Here is a 17,155-nt window from a genome sequence, read left to right as displayed (position 1 = left end):
ACGCGAAAATTGCTTTCCCAGTTCCCCACAGTCCCCTGCGTCTCTAGCGAGCTAGATTTCAGGTGACCGAACATCTCCCGGCTGCTGCTTCCCTCCTCTGGCACCGCGTCTCTGGCTTTCTCGCCTCCAAAACAGGGTTTCTGTAGGTCGTCCGCCCGGAGAAGTCCCGCGCTCTGCCGGCCTGTGCCCGGCCTGCCGCAGAGCGACTCGGGCGTCAGGGCGGGCGCTAGGACCGGGCGGAGCGGGGCGGTCGCCGCGCTACCTTAAACCCGGCCCAATGCCGCCGCCTGCGCCACTCTGCGCGCCGGCGGGGGCTGCGCAGGAGGAGCGCTCCGCGGCCACGGCGCTGCGCGGCCCGCGCGGCGACACCTGTTCGCGGCAGCCTGGGCAGCACGCGAGCTCCGGGACGCGGTCCTCGCCCGCCGCTTGCCGCTCGTCTCCTTGCACGCCGCTGGACCTCCGCAGACCATCTGCAGCGTTCTGGATACTAGCTTTGGACGCCGAAAGTTTTTTCTTCTTTTTGTTATATTATCCTTATTTTTTGGAGGAGGGACTGGGAGGAGAGATTTGTCGCCGCCGCCAACGTGAGATTTTTTTTTCCCTCTCCTTCTTGAAGGATTCATGCTGATGTCTGCAGAGTCGGTTAGAGAGTAAAAACAGCGCATGCCTTTCTGGAGTCAGGATCCGTAAATTCTGACGTAGCCTGAGCATCTTAAAAATCCCTGTAATATCGCCCAAGCACTTACGTTGCTATGGTCATTCTGATCTCTAGGCAAATGGAGAAACTACGGATTTTTTTCCCTTATTACGGTCGGATGGGGTGAAGACCTTTCTGCCTGCTGAGAGCTGAGGCTCCATATGTAGTGATGCATAGCTGTGTTGATCAGTGTCAGTGTGTGAGTATAAAGTGGTGGCTTCTTAGACTATCAGTGGTTTGACCTTGAACCTGTGCCAGAAAAGCAGCAGATTACTTTTATTTATGCATTGGATGGATTGAAGAAAAGAACCCTTTTTTCCCTCTCTCTCTGCAACTACAGCAAGGGAGGGGAGTTGGATATACCTCGCCTAGTGTCTCCTGGTTGATACCATCATTATTGTTTATTCTTGTGCTTAAAAGCCGAGTCCTCTGATGGCTCCCTTAGGTGAAGTTGGGAGCTATTTCGGTGTGCAGGACGCGGTACCGTTCGGGAACGTACCGGTGTTGCCGGTGGACAGTCCGGTGTTGCTAAGTGACCACCTGGGTCAGTCTGAAGCAGGGGGGCTGCCCCGGGGACCCGCAGTCACGGACTTGGATCATTTAAAGGGGATTCTCAGGCGGAGGCAGCTGTACTGCAGGACTGGATTTCACTTAGAAATCTTCCCCAACGGTACTATCCAGGGAACCAGGAAAGACCACAGCCGATTCGGTAGGTATGCCTTTAACCCTTCCATGTCCACGCGGTGACCTGTTCAGATTGTTAACTACCAGGAAGGCGGTGGCTAGGCAGGGATGCTAGAAGGGATATATTCTCATATTCCCCCCCACCCCGGTCTCTGTGCGTGTCTTGCCACCAGCCCAGGGAGGGAAAAAGCCTCCGGAATTGCAGATCTGTGGCTGGCACTGGTGCAAGTCTACACTGAAAGGCCTTTCTTCTTCTTCTTCTTCTTCTTCTTCTTCTTCTTCTTCTTCTTCTTCTTCTTCTTCTTTCTTCTTTCTTCTTTCTTCTTTCTTCTTCGGGAGGGCGATGAGTTATGAATATAACCCAATACCAAGTTTTTTTTTTGGTCAGATATGCGAGAAGATCAGATTTAAGAAGTTTCTTTTTAATGGACCTATTCCACGAGTTTAAAGCTTTAATCGCTAATAACTTTAAAATATACCCAGTTTGTTGTAGGTAGTCGGTGTCTTGCTCCGATTAAGTTTTTCCCCCTTCCCTTTTTCTCTGATAACTGTTCTGATTGAATTGTAAATTAAGTGTGCTTCTTTTTCCTGGGGCTGGTCTGAAAGCCATGCAGGCAAAGATTGCTGGTGGTTCTGTGGGGAGAACTGAAGTCGGGCTTTAGATCTGAAGTGTGCAGGGCAGGAGCACCCGGGGAAAATGACCTGGGAAGGGGCCGAAATCCTACTAGGGGTAGGGATGCTGGATCTTGTAGCCATAGGCTCTCTCTACTACTGCCTTTTAATTTCCACAGTGTGCAGCCTTGTGTGGGTTTCCTGAGTGGCTTTCTGATGTGAGTTTTTGCGTGCGCTTGCAAAAGCTGCAGGCTCATTTTAAAGGCCATTCCGAAGATTTCATGCTCCTGAGCAGAGTACTTGTGACTCAGCATGGAAGGCTGCAGACTCAGGTGGGGACTCTGCCCACTTTCATGCCTTCACACACGTGCCTGGCGGGACACCTTCAGTGGTGCAGTGCTAAGTTGGTGAACACATTCTGTCTGGGGCTGGGGAGGGGGCGGGGTATGTGGAATCTAGGTCCCCCCCCCTTACTCACTTAAAAAAAAATCGACAGTTTGGGCAACCAGACTGTTGGAAGGAGTTAACTCAGAATAAACCCACCTGACGACACTTAGACTAGGTCGTAAAAACCAAGTCCTGTGGTGATTTTTCTTCCTCATGCTTTAATGCCAGATGTTGGACTCATTCTAAACTACGTGCTTAGCTTTGTGGACTGCGGATGTTGTCCCAAGGTGATGAGGGTTCAGGCCTGGATGGGTATAGTTCGGATTCTCGAGGCCCAGGGTTTCCCCCTTGGCTCCCTACTGAGGCTGGGCTCAAAACTGAACCTAGTCAATCTCTCCAACTGGCTTGTGTCTCCTCGCTGCTTAAAGGCAGAAAGCGTAGCTCATCGCCAAGATTTTTCCTTTGAAATCTTCTCACCACCTTAGAAGTGTAAACGTCGCTACTGGTTGTCGCGGAGGAAAGACTAAACTTTATTGGAGTGCTTGTCTAGCTGGCCACCTTAAGGATTGCTACCGAGACCAGCTTTCGGAGCAAGACAGGCGGCAGGAGGCGGGTGGTGGCGGGGATTGAGTGTCCCAGGGCGCCGGGCAGTCCGCCTGAAGCTCGGGGCAGCGGGAGTCGGGTCCTCCCGCGCTCAGGGCTGGCAGGTGCGGGCTCAACCCCCGGCCCCGCGGTGCTTTCGCTCCGCGCGGTCCTAAGCGCGCTCGGGTTCTACCTTCCTTTCCACCCTGCTCCAGTGCGCCCCTTGGTGCTGCGGGGACCGCTCGGGTCTAGGGGAGGGAGGACAGGGGCCGACACCCTTCTGGCCGCGTGAAAGGTGTTCGACTTTTCCTTTTTGCCCGTGTTCAGTCCCTTATCTTTCTCTTTGTGTATGGTGCGGGTCTGGTGGCTCTGACAGCCGCCGCCCGAGGCAGCGAGGTGGTGGTGTGCGGTTTGGGAACCGCCGGAGGCGCGCACCGCAGCCGGAGAGTTGGTGGCGGGGACTGAGGACGTACTAGAGGTCGGAACTGAGCTTCGCGGTCTCAGGCAGCCCTCCCCCCCTTTCTGAAGCGCGCAGCGGCGTTTGGGAGAGAGTCGTGGGGCTCCGCCGGGTCTGGGAGGTGGGTCTGGGGCCCCGGCCTGGAGAGGCCACAGCCGCAGGGGTGGGGGTGGGGGTGACAAAGGGCTGCGCAGGCGGTGCAGGGGGTGGCATGCTATTGTTAACTGCTGGAGCTGGCCTCGCAATGGCAGAAGGCCGGCTGCACTGAGAACGCACGGCTGCAGGGGCTCTGCGCCAGCCAGGGCCACCTTCATTGTGCGAATTTCCAGATCCCAACCCTGGGTGTTCCACTACTGGCCCAGGTCACTGGATGGCTCTTGCATTCCGGGCCCCTCCACGTACCTTCCCCCTACGACGTTCTTTCTTTTTTTTAAAATGCAGTCACCTTTAAGATAGGACGCTTGCCACGCGCACTTGAGACATCAGATATCTGTGCTAGGATGCAGGGCCAGGGAGCGCGCGCGTTCAGGGGTCAGCGGACAAGGACTGCAGGTATCGCGGCAGAACCGAGGCTAGCAAACAAAAAGCCCACCTCCTCACCCCGCCTCGATCCTAGAGGCTGGAGAAGGTGTCGCCAAGGAAGTGACATCTCTACTCTCTGGTTCCGCACAGTGTGTGTGTGTGCGTGTGTGTCCGTGTGTGTGTGTGTGTGTCCGTATGTGTGCGTGTGTGTGAGGGGGTGTTGATAGGAAGGAAGCGGAAGACCCAGCCTTTGCTGAGGACCCCGGGTGCGAGTATAGCAGGTCGGCCGGGTGTCTGCCGCGGGGGGAAGGGCGCGCCAGGCTCTTGGCGGTGCCACTCACCCTGGTTTGGATGGAGCTGAGTGGGCGGTTGTGCGCAGTGGGGGTGGGGAAGGAGGGTTATTTAAGTCTTTCATCCGGTTGCAGTGAGAAGCGGGCCCCCGGGGTGACAGCAGTGCCGCGGTCTCCCGCTGCTGCTGCTGCGGCAGGTCCCAATATTAGCAACCTCTGCAGCGATGTGCGTGTGCCGGGAGCCTCTGAGCCCTGCCTCCCCAGCCCCGCCCTCAGAGCGTCGCTTCGGCTCTAGGACCCGGCGGCGCGGGCCCGGGCGGGGCGGAGGGGCTGCGGGGCGCACCTGGCGTCCGTTCCGCGGCAGCTTCACCTTCCACCCCCTCTCTGCGGCCGAGGCCTCCGCGCCTCCTTAGCTCCTCCCAGGGGACTAGTCTTCTCCCTGGGTTTCAGAGTAGCTGTAGGTGGGGTGGGTTTACACCTCGATTAAAATAGAAGGTGCATTTTCTACCTGGAAGAGAACAGAAGGAAACGTGCTGGGCCAATGCCTTCTGCCGCCCCCGAGCCGCCGCAGGTGATTGCAGCTGCTGGCAAGCTCGGTGGAGGCTAGGCCGCGGAGGTGCTAGGGGACATGGGGTGAGGTAGTTTCAGCACTGCAGGGGCTGCGGTGGGGCCAGGGAGTTGAAGGTGGGACCTTCCGGAGCCCTTTGTTTTTTCCTTGGGAGTGATGAGAGCTGGGAGGAGGGGAGCTGGGGGTCGTGTCTCTTGAAGCTGGGAAGCAAGAGTGTGTTTTTTCCCTTGGAAGGGCTTTTTGGTGTTGCTAGACAATGAGCAGAAATTAAGTAGGCAAACGAAAAAGTGAACGCTGGGCCTGTGGAAGCTGAAGCAGGCCTTCCTCCTGGTGTGGGGGTGGTGACTCTAGAGGTCATTAGAACCCTAGGTGGATACCCCTACTGGTGATTCGTGCTCTGTTAAAGGAGTCGGTTCAGATGATGGTGGTCCTAGGTGGGACAAAGATGATGTGATTAGAAAATTAATAAATGGAAGTTAAAAACTTATTTGTAGGGTTTTGCATAAAAATCAAAATTCAATTCTTCCTGCCTTGCTTTTCAGTACCTTACAGGGGAAAAAAGCTTTCCTTTTAAGGGCGGCCTTTAGGCTTGCTGCAACAGAAAACTTGGATATTCACTCAGCTGCCATTTTCTAAGGGAACCCAGCTTTGTTCAAGCTGGTGCAGGAATTCCTAGATTCAGGCCCTGTGATGACCCTCTGGAGCCCCACATGGGCATATCAGGAGCTGTGAAAGAGAAGGGTGCTTGACCACCCCCCCACCCACTTTTGAAACAGGGTCTTAAGAAGTACAGGCTGGCCTTGAACTACAGATCTTCTTGCCCACCCACACCTCCCAAGTGCTGGGATTACAGGCCAATGTCACCATGTCTAGTTTAACCTTCCCCTCTGTCGTGTTTCTCTGTAAGTCTGGACCACTTTTCTCTCTCACCTCCCTTCCTTTGTTTTCTCTTCAGTCTCCTCTTCCATCTCTTTCATCTTCAACATAGTCACCAGGGCCACTACAATGCCCAAGCTGCTCTGTAATTCTTTGACTCAAGCAATCCTTCTGCCTCAGTTTCTGGAGTAGTGACCATTGGCTACTCCATGCTGCTGTTGCAGAGTATAGTCTTTTGAGAATGGCATATATTTATACAATGAAACCTGAGCATACCTGCCCTTTGTTTTCCCCCTCCAATTTCCCTTTGACACCTCCAACGGGTCCCCTAACTTCATGGTTGCTGCTTCCTCTTCTTCTTTCCTGAGTCCAGTCAGTGAGGCGTATATATGCACATGGGTATAGGGCTATCTAATGGAGCATAGGCAACCTACCAGTAGCCACACCCCTAGAGAAAAATGGCTCTTCCTCTACTAGTAGCTGTCAGCAGCCAAAAGCTCCTCAGCCAGGGGTGGGAGCTCATTAACCCCCTCCCATCCATGCTGGAATGTTGACTGGATTGATCTTGTGCAAGTTTTGTTCAGGTAACCACAGTTGTTATGAATCCATGAGTGTAACAGCCATGCCATGCTCAGAAGACAGTATTCCGGCAACACCCCTTCCTATCTTCTGTCTCTTCCGTTCTTTCTACCCTCTCTTCCCAGGTGTTCTCTGGGCCCTGGAGAAGGTGGTGGAGATGCAGATGCCCCAGTTAGGGCCGAGGACTCACTGTCACTTACTCTAAGAACTTCAATTAGGAGTCTGCATTAACAGCTGCCTGTTGCAAAAAGAAGCTTTGGTTAGAAAATAAAGTTGAGAGAAGCATAGACCTTTGAGTATAAACATAATTATTTAGAAGACAGCTTGGCAAATATTTAGAAGGCAACATGATCATTTTGCAAAATCACAATGGGAGATTCTATACTAGGGCCCATGAGATTGCTAGCCACCCCGGCTTTTGAGTGGGTTTATAGTACCAGGTATGAATTCTCTCCTATGGATCATGACTCATATCCAATCAGAAAGGGATTGGTTACCCATGTAACAGTCATACCACTATGTCACCAATGGGCACATTGTACCTGGCAGGTCTGTACTGTAGCATGCAGAGTAAATACCATTGATATCTCTTCTTCAGTGGTCTGCCTAACACCTTCTGGCATTATGAAAAGTAGCCAGCAGAGAGGAAATTTCCTGGTTAGTTTGGGATTTTTTTTCTCTGTGTCCTGCAGCCAAATTGTGTGGAGAAAGGAATTTATCATCTTGTTATGGTGTTCAGTGAAGCTGACAAATCTGGTTTCATCTGCTTTTGTTGTCTGATCTGAAGAGGGCACACGTGAAGGTGCAACAGCTTCTGTCTGCCAACTCTCTCATTTCCCATGTCTGGCTTTGAGGTGAGGGATGGCAAGGTGGACTCTAGGAGGGTGGACTAACTTGGGGTTACTGACACAATTGAACAGAACCGGACACCCAATCACTAGTAGTAAGTGAGACTTCAAAGAAGGGAGACCTAATCTGGACTAGTCAGAAGTGTGTGACCAGTGATTTTTTTGCCTTATCAGCCTCCAAGAGGCCACGAGTAGGTTCTTATAGAAATGGTTATCTGTGGTGGAAAAAGGTAGACAAATGTCCCTACTCATTTGCCACCCAGTTAGCACTTCCCACTGTGGCCTTTCTGAACTGATGTCATCTAGGTTTTGTGTGCTAAGATAGGCCACAGTGTCAGTTTTAGGCCAACCCATTATTCCCTGTTTCCCCCTTCCTTCTTTTTATTCCTCCCCTCTTCCCTTGATCTTGAGACATCCTATCTGTAGAACAGATAGATCTGTAGACAACCCTGAATTATCACTATCTTCAGTGCTGGTCATGTTGGTCACTCAGCTTTGCACAGGTCAGTGTAATGGGTGCTCTGTCCTCCAGGAAGACAGTTGGAAGCGCTCACTTGGCACCAGCTCTAGCCCACTGAGGCCTTGGTTGATCTGGTGTAGGGTGTAGAGTTCACCTTGGACAAGGTGGTACCAGGAATGATAAAGATCCTGGTCTGCATGGGGTGGCAGACTTTGGGGCTACTTTGTTGCCAGATCTCCCTGACCTTACCACATCTGTATTTTCCGGGTGTGGGAGAAGAGCTGTGGTTCACACATTTGGGTGTTTTTCTTGCTCTTGGGTCATGGAGGAAAACTCATAAAAGTCTAGGCTGTTTTTTCTTTCTTTCTTTCTTTCTTTCTTTCTTTCTTTCTTTCTTTCTTTCTTTCTTTCGGTCCTTACCCTTAAGGAACTTCAGGGATATGGATTATGGTTTGAGGTGATAAAATATTTCCATCTGGACTCACTGGGTCCTGCTTCTTCCTGGGAGAGCTCCTAGATTCATCTCAGATTTTTTTTTATGCTGCTCTCCTGACTTGCTTTTCTGTAACTGAACAAACCACTAGTCTTTGGATATACTAGTTCTCCACAGTCTGCCTCCCCCTATATGTGCCACAATGTTACCATAGTTCTCTGTTTATTTGTTCTTTCTATTATAGTAGCCCCTTCCTCCATTAACTTCACTTTTTACTGCATCTGAAATGTTAAGTAGACTTTTTCAGAAATAATTCAAGTTTCAAATACTTTGTGTTTATACTATCCTATACTAGTTCTAGTTCATTATTAATCTCGTATAGATTAAATTTTGTCATGAATTTGTGTGTGTGTGTGTGTAAACAGTGTAAATAGTGTTTGGGGTTCTGTGGCTTCAGGCATGGAAGCAATGTCTCTCCATAGATGATGAAGGCCTACTATTAAGCAGGAGGCAGGGCTGTATATTTTTGTCACATTTTTATAGTTAATAAGTGGTATGGTGCTTGGTTAATGTAGTCTCTCAATAATAATCCATTGATAGAATAAGAGAATGTATATTGATTTTAGGCATTTTGCTAATAACTAGAAATGATAAATATATTAATATATCCATTTTAATATTATATAACAGTAGTCTCAGAAGTTAAGTGTATAAAATGGTAAGAGATTACAGATACAAGACCCAAAAAGTTAGAGCCATCTGTGCAGTGTGTGGAATATTGAAGGAGGCCTTACGTTCTGATTGGCACAGATGATTGAAATTTCAGTTGTCCTATTATGCGTTGGGGCCGAAGACATCCAAGAGCCTAGGATTGTCCTACAGCCTGGAGAAGAGAAGGCCTCTCATGCTTTAGCATTCTGCCTGTTACATGATCCTTGCTGTGGCCATTACTGTTATTCCTGCTTTTCTTCAGACCAGACACTCAGGTAGTTTTTTGAAATCATATTTTTGTTGGATCAGGTAGAACTGTTTGTTGGTGGGTTATTCATTTTCAGAGCTGCCTTATATTTAGAGAGGAAATAGATTATCACATGGCCTCTCAAGGGATATGAACAGATTTTAGTTTTATGGTTAACCCTTTCCTCATTGATCTGGCAAATTAAATTGCACAGACTTCAAGGTGGATGAGTGTTTCCTGTTTTTTCACTTTATAGTCAAAGTAGACGTGAAGTAAGTACTTATGCTGATTCCAGGGTCTCTATGACCTTCATTAGGGTATTCTTTCTGGTACCAAGAAGAGAATCTTATCCAGGTGGCCTCTCCTAATGATTGTTCAATTTTGATTATTTTGAGTCCTAAAGGTTAGGAATAGTACCATAAAGTAAAATGACTGCATCAAAAAGGAGATATATCTTCTATGCAGTGAATCTCCGGGAGATACTGCCTCTTTGACCTCTGTGAAGGAGGGAAGACTAGTCACACAATGGCTGTGTCAGGGGGCTGGCCCATGAAAGTTACAGGTTAGTAGTTCAGATGTAATCTGCAGCTTTTCTCTTTATCAGTCACGATTTCACATTAGGATATGTTTCTGTATGTGGGCAGATATTCTGTAAGCTGTAAACATGAGACTCTTTGTAACATTTCGTGAGTCTACAAAAGTGAGTAAAACTGCATCTATGAGGGTAGATTCCCTTGCCCCTGAGTTTTCTTCGGACTTAATCTTTTACTTCATTGGATTTATTGATTCAGGGTCTGCATTTGATGGCAGCCCAGTCTAGTCCACAAGAGATGGAAAATTAATTGTTTAAAAATCCATATAAGTGTTTTTTCATTAGTCACAGGAGACTGACTGTAGCATGTAAACGCTTGTGCTTACCTTCTGTCTCTCTCCATATATATATTTACACACACACACACACACTGTTTCCATAGGCTTTCCCCTCTTCTTCTTCCATACTCTTAGATGTAAGTACACTGTCAATAATTGAAGAATCTTCAAAATAAGAGCTCATTATTTGATATATACCGATACAAGAGCTACACACAGTGTAGTACTTTAATTTATAACCAAAGTGGGAGCATGGCCAAGTACAGAGATGATTAGCAGCATCTGTGTGTCCTGTGGGATGCACGTCTTAAAGCAACAGTAGACTCAGGGAGACTGGAGCTGCTGTTGTGTGGCCATAAAATTCTGGACTGATGCCCAGCTTAGGTGTTGTTATTTTTAGTGAGGTAAGCAGGGTGAAAGAAGGAAGTGAGTGATCATTATATTGATTTACTTTGGGGATAGAGTATTCCATGCCTATTTTAATCAGGAGCATTTTTTTTTAACCAGTATTTTTCCTTCCAGAATATTAGGCTATTTTAGTTGTGTAACTATTTCTTTGAGATCTAGACAATAACATAAAAAGAATCAGTACTCTGTTTAAGCAGAGTTATTTGAAGTGTGTGTGTTTGTGTGTATATGTGTGTGTGTTTGTGTGTGTGTATGGTACTTCAGTGTTTCAAGTGGATCTCAGTAAGGTTCACAATTGAGAGTTAGTTCTGTCTCTGTATCAGCCAGTGAAAGATTTAATTAGCACCCCACACTATTATTTTTAGAGGCATAAGACTGTTCTCTGAATAGAATCTTAAAAATTATTTGTGTATATGTACATACACATGTACATATTCACACACACATATATGCATACATATATATTATAGATATTGTGCCAGGGGATGGTAAGTATAAAATCAAGATAACCATACATAAATACTTAATTTCACATATATAAAATGAAAATATTCCATTTCCCCCTGAGTTTATTCTTAGCTCAGTACATTGTTTTCATCAGACATCATTTAGAATGTTTATGTCATTATTAATTCTAAGAATTTTTAAACTGTATTAGTTATCATGTAAGTCATGCCCAAATATAATAATTTAGGTCTGAAGTCGATAAGATAGAATTTAGTTGGAACATCAGTTTTTTTAGGGCAGAAGTCTTAACTTGTATGAAATGTTCCAAGTAGGAAGCTGAGGCCAGTTTCCTCTCTGGAGCCCCTGGGAATGCTGTGACTTTGGGGACATGCTCTGGGCTCTAACTCTCCTCTGTCTGCTGTTTATCTCACAGGCATTCTGGAATTTATCAGTATAGCAGTTGGCCTGGTCAGCATTCGTGGCGTGGACAGTGGACTCTACCTCGGCATGAACGAGAAGGGGGAGCTGTACGGATCAGTAAGTAGCAGCAGACACTTTGTTAATTCCCAATTCCTATCTTTGATTTGAGCTGTTTTTGCTGGGTTGAATAAGAAGAGAAACTGAGTCTGGAAGTCAAATGGGACTTTTTACTCCCTGCTGTTTCATTACAATTCTGCATCTTCACTAGACCAGATTTGCCAAGAAAATGCTTTATTTATATGCCAAGCCATCTTCATTATCAAGTAAATAAAAATTCACAAGTGTAAAAAATCCATCTTCTTCTGTTGAATGGGGAGTTATTTTTGAAATGAATTGAAATGATCCCCAAGCTTTGCCAAGCATTGTAATTAAAACTAGAAATAGGCCATGCAGTGAGAGTCTAAACCCTTTCTCTGAATAGCATAAGAGTTTCATTATGTAGGAGAGATGGAGGTGGAAATTATTGTCAGATAGTCCTGTATGTGAATAGGATCCAGCAGCATTATAATTATTTGCAAGCATTAGAATTTCTTTTCCCCTGGTCTCACTTTCCATCCTTACTAGCTAGGAAGGTCCTGATGGAGTATTTGCTGTACTCTGCCAGTTGTTGGGAACTGTGCCTGAGCCTGGGGTATAGCTGTGAGTGACATCAAGTCCCTGGTTCTACTCCACAAGAAGGTGGTTGGTTTTACCCTCTGGCATCTCTTCACACTCTTTGTATAGGAGCACATCACAGGGCATGGAACACAGTCGGGATTTAGTATTTTCCTGAACATGAATATGGTGGATGGGTTATGGTTACTGTGAGGAACCAGAGTTCAACAATAAATTTTTGAACAAAATAACCTTGAGTTTTCATTGTAGTTGCTGGTGGCCAAATGATCATTTCATTCAAGTTACATGAGCTATGAAACCTTAGATTAGTGCTTACAAAGAATTGAAGTTTAGAGGAAGCTCAGAATAGGGAAAGTTGTGAAATTCTCAGCTGGTACAACCGAAAGACAGCCTTTCTGTAGATACACTTCTTTACCCGTTTCCTAGTTTTGTTGTTTTAGATTTTTAAAAGCTTTTTAAAAATAATGCTTTATCTGTGTGTATGCTTGTACACCATGTATATGCAGTGTCTTCAGAGGTCTGACAAGGGCATCAGATCCTCTGGAACTGGAATTACAGATGGTTGTGAGCCACAGTATGGGTGCCAGGGACAGAACCAGCAAGTGCCCTTAGCCATAGCACCATATCTCTACCCTCCTTATCCTGTTTTTAAAATATGTATACATACGTGTAGTGAAAAGTTCTACCCCAATATGACAAATGACAAGATTATGTCCTGTATAACTTGAATATATTACACATTAAAAAGTTTTTAAAATTAATTTTTTAGTGTATAAAGGAATGTTTCCTTATTATATTTTTATACATGTGTTAAGCTTTGCTTATTTTCCCCTTCATTACCCTTCCTTGTCTCTTCCTTTCTCTCTCATTCCCTCTCTTCCCTCATGTAGTTCTCCTGTAATACACATATGTGTGTATAATAAATACTATTAAATGCCAGGCGTTGGTGGCACACACCTTTAGTCCTAGCACTTGGGAGGCAGAGGCAGGTGGATTTCTGTGAGTTTGAGGCCAGCCTTGCATACAGAGCAAATTTCTAGACAGGTTCCATAGCTATACAGAGAAACCCTGTCTTGAAAAACCAAAACCAAACCAAACCAAAACCAAATCAACAAAAAATAAACCAACAAAATCTAGATTCCATATGTAAGAAAAAGTATGCACTATTTTTCTTTTTACATTATCTCTTTTCTTTTAGATCTCTTCTAGCTTTATGTCGTACATCATACACACATTTGTGCCCATGCATGTATGCATGCACACATACATATACACACTAGTGAATGCACACAATACATACACATGTACACATAAGTGCATGCACACAACACACACGTACATACATACATGCATGTATATAACCTACACACATGCACTCACACACACATGACTCCATGTTCTGCATACGAGAAAATATGATCTTTGTCTAAACTTGGCTTATTTTGTCAAGTTTGGACTCAGGTCAGGTCCATCTATTTTCCTGCAAAGGGCACACCAATTTTTCTTTATAGCTAAATAAAACTCCCTTGTGAATATGTGCCTCATTTTCCTTGTCAATGTGTGTGTTGATAAGGTTGGTTCCATATCTCAGCGGCTGATAACACACAATTTTTGACATCATAGGATGTGATTTTTCTGTTTTGGAAGACTTTTCCACTACAGGTTAATTGGTTTAGATATTTGAATACTTTTTAGAGGTGCTTCTTGAGAAAGAAAAGAAATTATTTGAAAATGTTTGTTAGGCATAGAATTTAATTCAGCTTTTGAAACTCATCTCCTGAACAAGTTTTCGTAGTACTTTTAAATGCAATGATTTATATATATATATATATATATATATATATATATATATATATATATGTTTAAAAATAGCTTGGTAGTGGTGGCACCCCTTTTATATTTTTGATTGTGAGCCTAACCTTTAACGGCTGAGCCATCTCTCCAGCCCTGGCACCCACTTTTAATTCCAGCACTTGGGAGGCAGAGGCAAGTGGAACTCTGAGAGTTTGAGGTCAGCCTGGTTTACAGAGCGAGTTCCAGGACAGCTAGGGCTGTTACACAGAGGAACCCTGTCGTGAAAAATTTTAAAAAAGTTTTAAAATAAAAAATTATGAAATTATATTCTCCATTTGACATGCTTTTATTTTTTTATTTTGGACATGTGAGTGGATTTAATTAAGTCTATCCCAGATGAATACAATACAATGCATTTTTTTTTTTGTATAGAACAGAAAATCTGCCCTCAAGTGAGTTGAAGGAACTGTGGGTTTATAAATTTCTGTATTGTTATTTGGAGACAGGGTCTAACTATGTAGTCTAGGATAGCCTTGAACACATGGCAGTCCTGCGTTGCCTTCCTCAGTGCTGAGATTATAGACACAAAACACAGCAGCTGACAGGGACTGTGTTATCACAACGCTCTCCACACTTTTCTGAGCACAAATTCATACCTAAAAAGGTAGCTTTTTTCCAATAGGCATTCATCTCAAGGTAGGAATTTTAAATTATTTTAGGTTGTATATAGATTCATTTATACCCTTACATAAAATATGCATCCAGTAGGTGTTTCTGCAAAATGTAGTGATTGAACTAACTCGTGTCTAGGCCATACCATTTGATCCTTACTTCAAGGACTATCTTTCATGCCCTTCTGGAATGTTCTCCCCAGCTGACCAATGGCTACACTGTCAGATGACATGGCCAATATGATTCACACCCCTGAGATTCATTGGCTGACAAGGAGAGCACATAAAACTCCATGTTCACCAGTGTTGTCTGAAGGACTTTCACTGACTTTTCTCATCTGTTCAATGGCTTCTGGAGTCATTTTCTCTGTCTCTCTGGAGTCATTTCTCCTTCATTGTGGCTGTCTCCTTGCCCTCCTGTACCCCAGGGCTAGCACAGTACCTGGAACATGGTGGCAAGAACACTGAATGTTGATCCCCCAAACTCCCAGAACAATATTGCAGGAAGTTGAGCCCAGACTGTTAAAGCTCTGTCAATCCCAGCTCCTCCTCCAGGGCTCTTTGCAAACATACAGTATGTGGTTAGAAGTAGATTTGCTGGATGTGGTAGCATATGACTATAAATCCCAGCACTAAGAAAGGCGAGGCAGGAGGGTTGTTGCAAATTGGAGGCCAACCTCTTCTGCATAGTCAGGTTGTATTGCTTGAGTTGTAAATTCTCAGCTGTTGCTGCCCAGATACCTTTGGTCCCCATCATGAACTCCAACATTCTGGAGCTATAAGCCCAATTAAACACTTTATTTTATTAAAATAAAACAAGTAAACAGTTTTCCAAAATTTTAAACCAAAAGCCAACGGAAACAAACCCCCAAGCACTAGCTGAGTGTGACAGCACATGCCTTTAATTCCAGCACTCAAGCTGTGAGTTCCAGGTTACAGTTCTAGGCTAGACAGGGCTACACAGTGAGACCCTTTCTTAAAACAACAACCAGAACCCCAACCAAAATCTAAACAAACTAAACAGTAGACTTCTACCCACCTTCTCTGTGGCCACAGTCAGCTGTCAGTCCCAATTATGAATCCCAGCGAGGGAAAAGCAAGGGACACATACCATCTCTTAGGTCAAGTATCTTCTGGAGATTGCCCTTTGGATAGAGTGCTACAGAGATGTGTTGGTATGTTGTAATCTCTCTGCAGAAGCATGCTTTTAGATGTTCCCCTGCCCCAGCACCTCCCAGCATCAACCCCTTCACACCAATGGCAGAATTACCTTCAGTACCTTGATCTGAGGGGCACTTCACTGAGATATCTCCAGTGCTTGCTTAGAAGCCTGCTGCCCTTTGCTGTGTAGAATCATGCATGTTTTCACTGAGTACTTGGCCTAGGTCTGCATCTCTGGTGCCATCTTTTGTATCAATTTCTGCATGTCATTTGAATCTCTTCACTGTTTCCCCAGTGTGTTATGAAGTGTCACTTGTGCACGTGGGCAAGTTAATTCCTCTCTGGGATACCTTTCTGTCACCTTCTCTACTTGATGAAATAGCACTCTCTAATTAAGGTCCAATGGAAATATAGTCTCTTGTGTAAATCCTGCCTCACACTCCCAATCATAGTTCTGCTTATTCTAGTTGGGATATCTTGATTTTCCTTGGAGTCTCAACAATATTAGTTTATAATTCCATCACTACACAAGCAACAGGAAAGCTTGATCACTGGTTCAGTGTGCTTCCTATAGTAGACCCAAAAGGCCTACACCCCCCATTTCAATTCCTAAAGTTACCTATTGCCTAGCCCTTGAGGTGGGAGGTGCTCAGCAAATGCTTTTCAGAATGAAGTGAGTAGCAGCATGGTTTCTATGTCTCCTACAAGTTGTGCAGGTTTAAATCTTGTTGTATCTCCACCTGGATGGTCAGCATGAGCTCAGGAGTCTGCTGTAGGAGGGAACTTTTTCTCATTTCCACGCCTCCTTGGACAGTATTGTGTTGTCCCTGGTGTGTATAGCCCAAAGGGATGCAGTTGCGGCTGGAGAAAAGATAGAGGCAAAGGCATGGCCAGATTCCCATTCTGCCTCTGCTCCTGAGTGGCCTGGGCCTTTGCTTGCCTCTTCTCTAAGAAGGGGAGCATGAACTGGACACCGGGGCTGAGGCTTGCTGTCTAGATGGACCTCCAAAATCCTGGGGTCTGTATTTCCCAGGCCTTTCTCTTGCCTCTGATGCTTCCTTCCCCCACCCAAAATGTTTGTGCAGCAAAATCTTTTCTCCTCCTCTGGGCAGAGTTGGGAGGAAACCTCCCTGGGCAGCAGGGTTTTCCCTTTGGTCTGTACCTCTTAAGGGAGATTTGGAGAGAGAGGGTGAGAGCCCTGCTCCCTTTGGGCCCTCTCATGGCTTCTACTAGGTTTTGTGGTTATTCTGACCCCTGTGGCCATGGGAATGAGAAGGGACCAAAATAGCTTATTCAGACTGAAGGAAGGAAAGAAAAGAAACAGGTGAGGATGTTGTTAGAAAAGCTTTGAAAAGATGGGTACCCTCATGAAAGAAGGTAAATAGGTTTGGGAAACGAGTCACTTTTGTTAAACAAATTACTGTGACATGTAGTGATGTACTTTTGTATTTGGAGGTTAATTGCCCTTTTCCTCCCCGCCTCTCCTTCTCACCCTAGGGCTAGATTAAAGGAGACAGACATGAATGGGTGAAACTTCTTAGAAAAACAGAAAGGATGCAATTACGATAATGTAGAAACCAGAAAAACTGTATTGCTAATGTGTCACAATTCAATTAAATAATTCTCACTCTGGCTATGGTTTGGATATTGTGCTTAAGTCTCAATTTATGTGTGCCCTTTTTATTCATGTCTTCATAGACATTCATGTCAACTTGGTGTCTAGCCCTGGGATAAAGTGTACAACCATGAAACGGCT

At 45.5% G+C, this 17,155-nt stretch overlaps 1 protein-coding gene across 1 annotated transcript in view; it reads left to right on the top strand.

Moving 5' to 3' along the window:
• Nucleotides 1–307: 307 nt before the first annotated feature.
• Nucleotides 308–17,155, top strand: part of Fgf9 (fibroblast growth factor 9) — a 39,231-nt gene continuing 22,383 nt past the window's right edge. Inside the window, exons 1-2 of the mRNA XM_051195603.1 lie at nucleotides 308–1,406; nucleotides 11,112–11,215. Coding sequence (XP_051051560.1) covers nucleotides 1,130–1,406; nucleotides 11,112–11,215 — 381 coding nt within the window. The 5' untranslated portion in view covers nucleotides 308–1,129. The remainder of the gene's footprint in view (nucleotides 1,407–11,111; nucleotides 11,216–17,155) is intronic.

Source organism: Phodopus roborovskii, unplaced genomic scaffold, assembly GCF_943737965.1.
Source record: "Phodopus roborovskii unplaced genomic scaffold, PHOROB, whole genome shotgun sequence".
Classification (NCBI taxonomy): Eukaryota; Metazoa; Chordata; class Mammalia; order Rodentia; family Cricetidae; genus Phodopus; species Phodopus roborovskii.
This window is presented reverse-complemented; position numbering and strand designations above follow the sequence as displayed.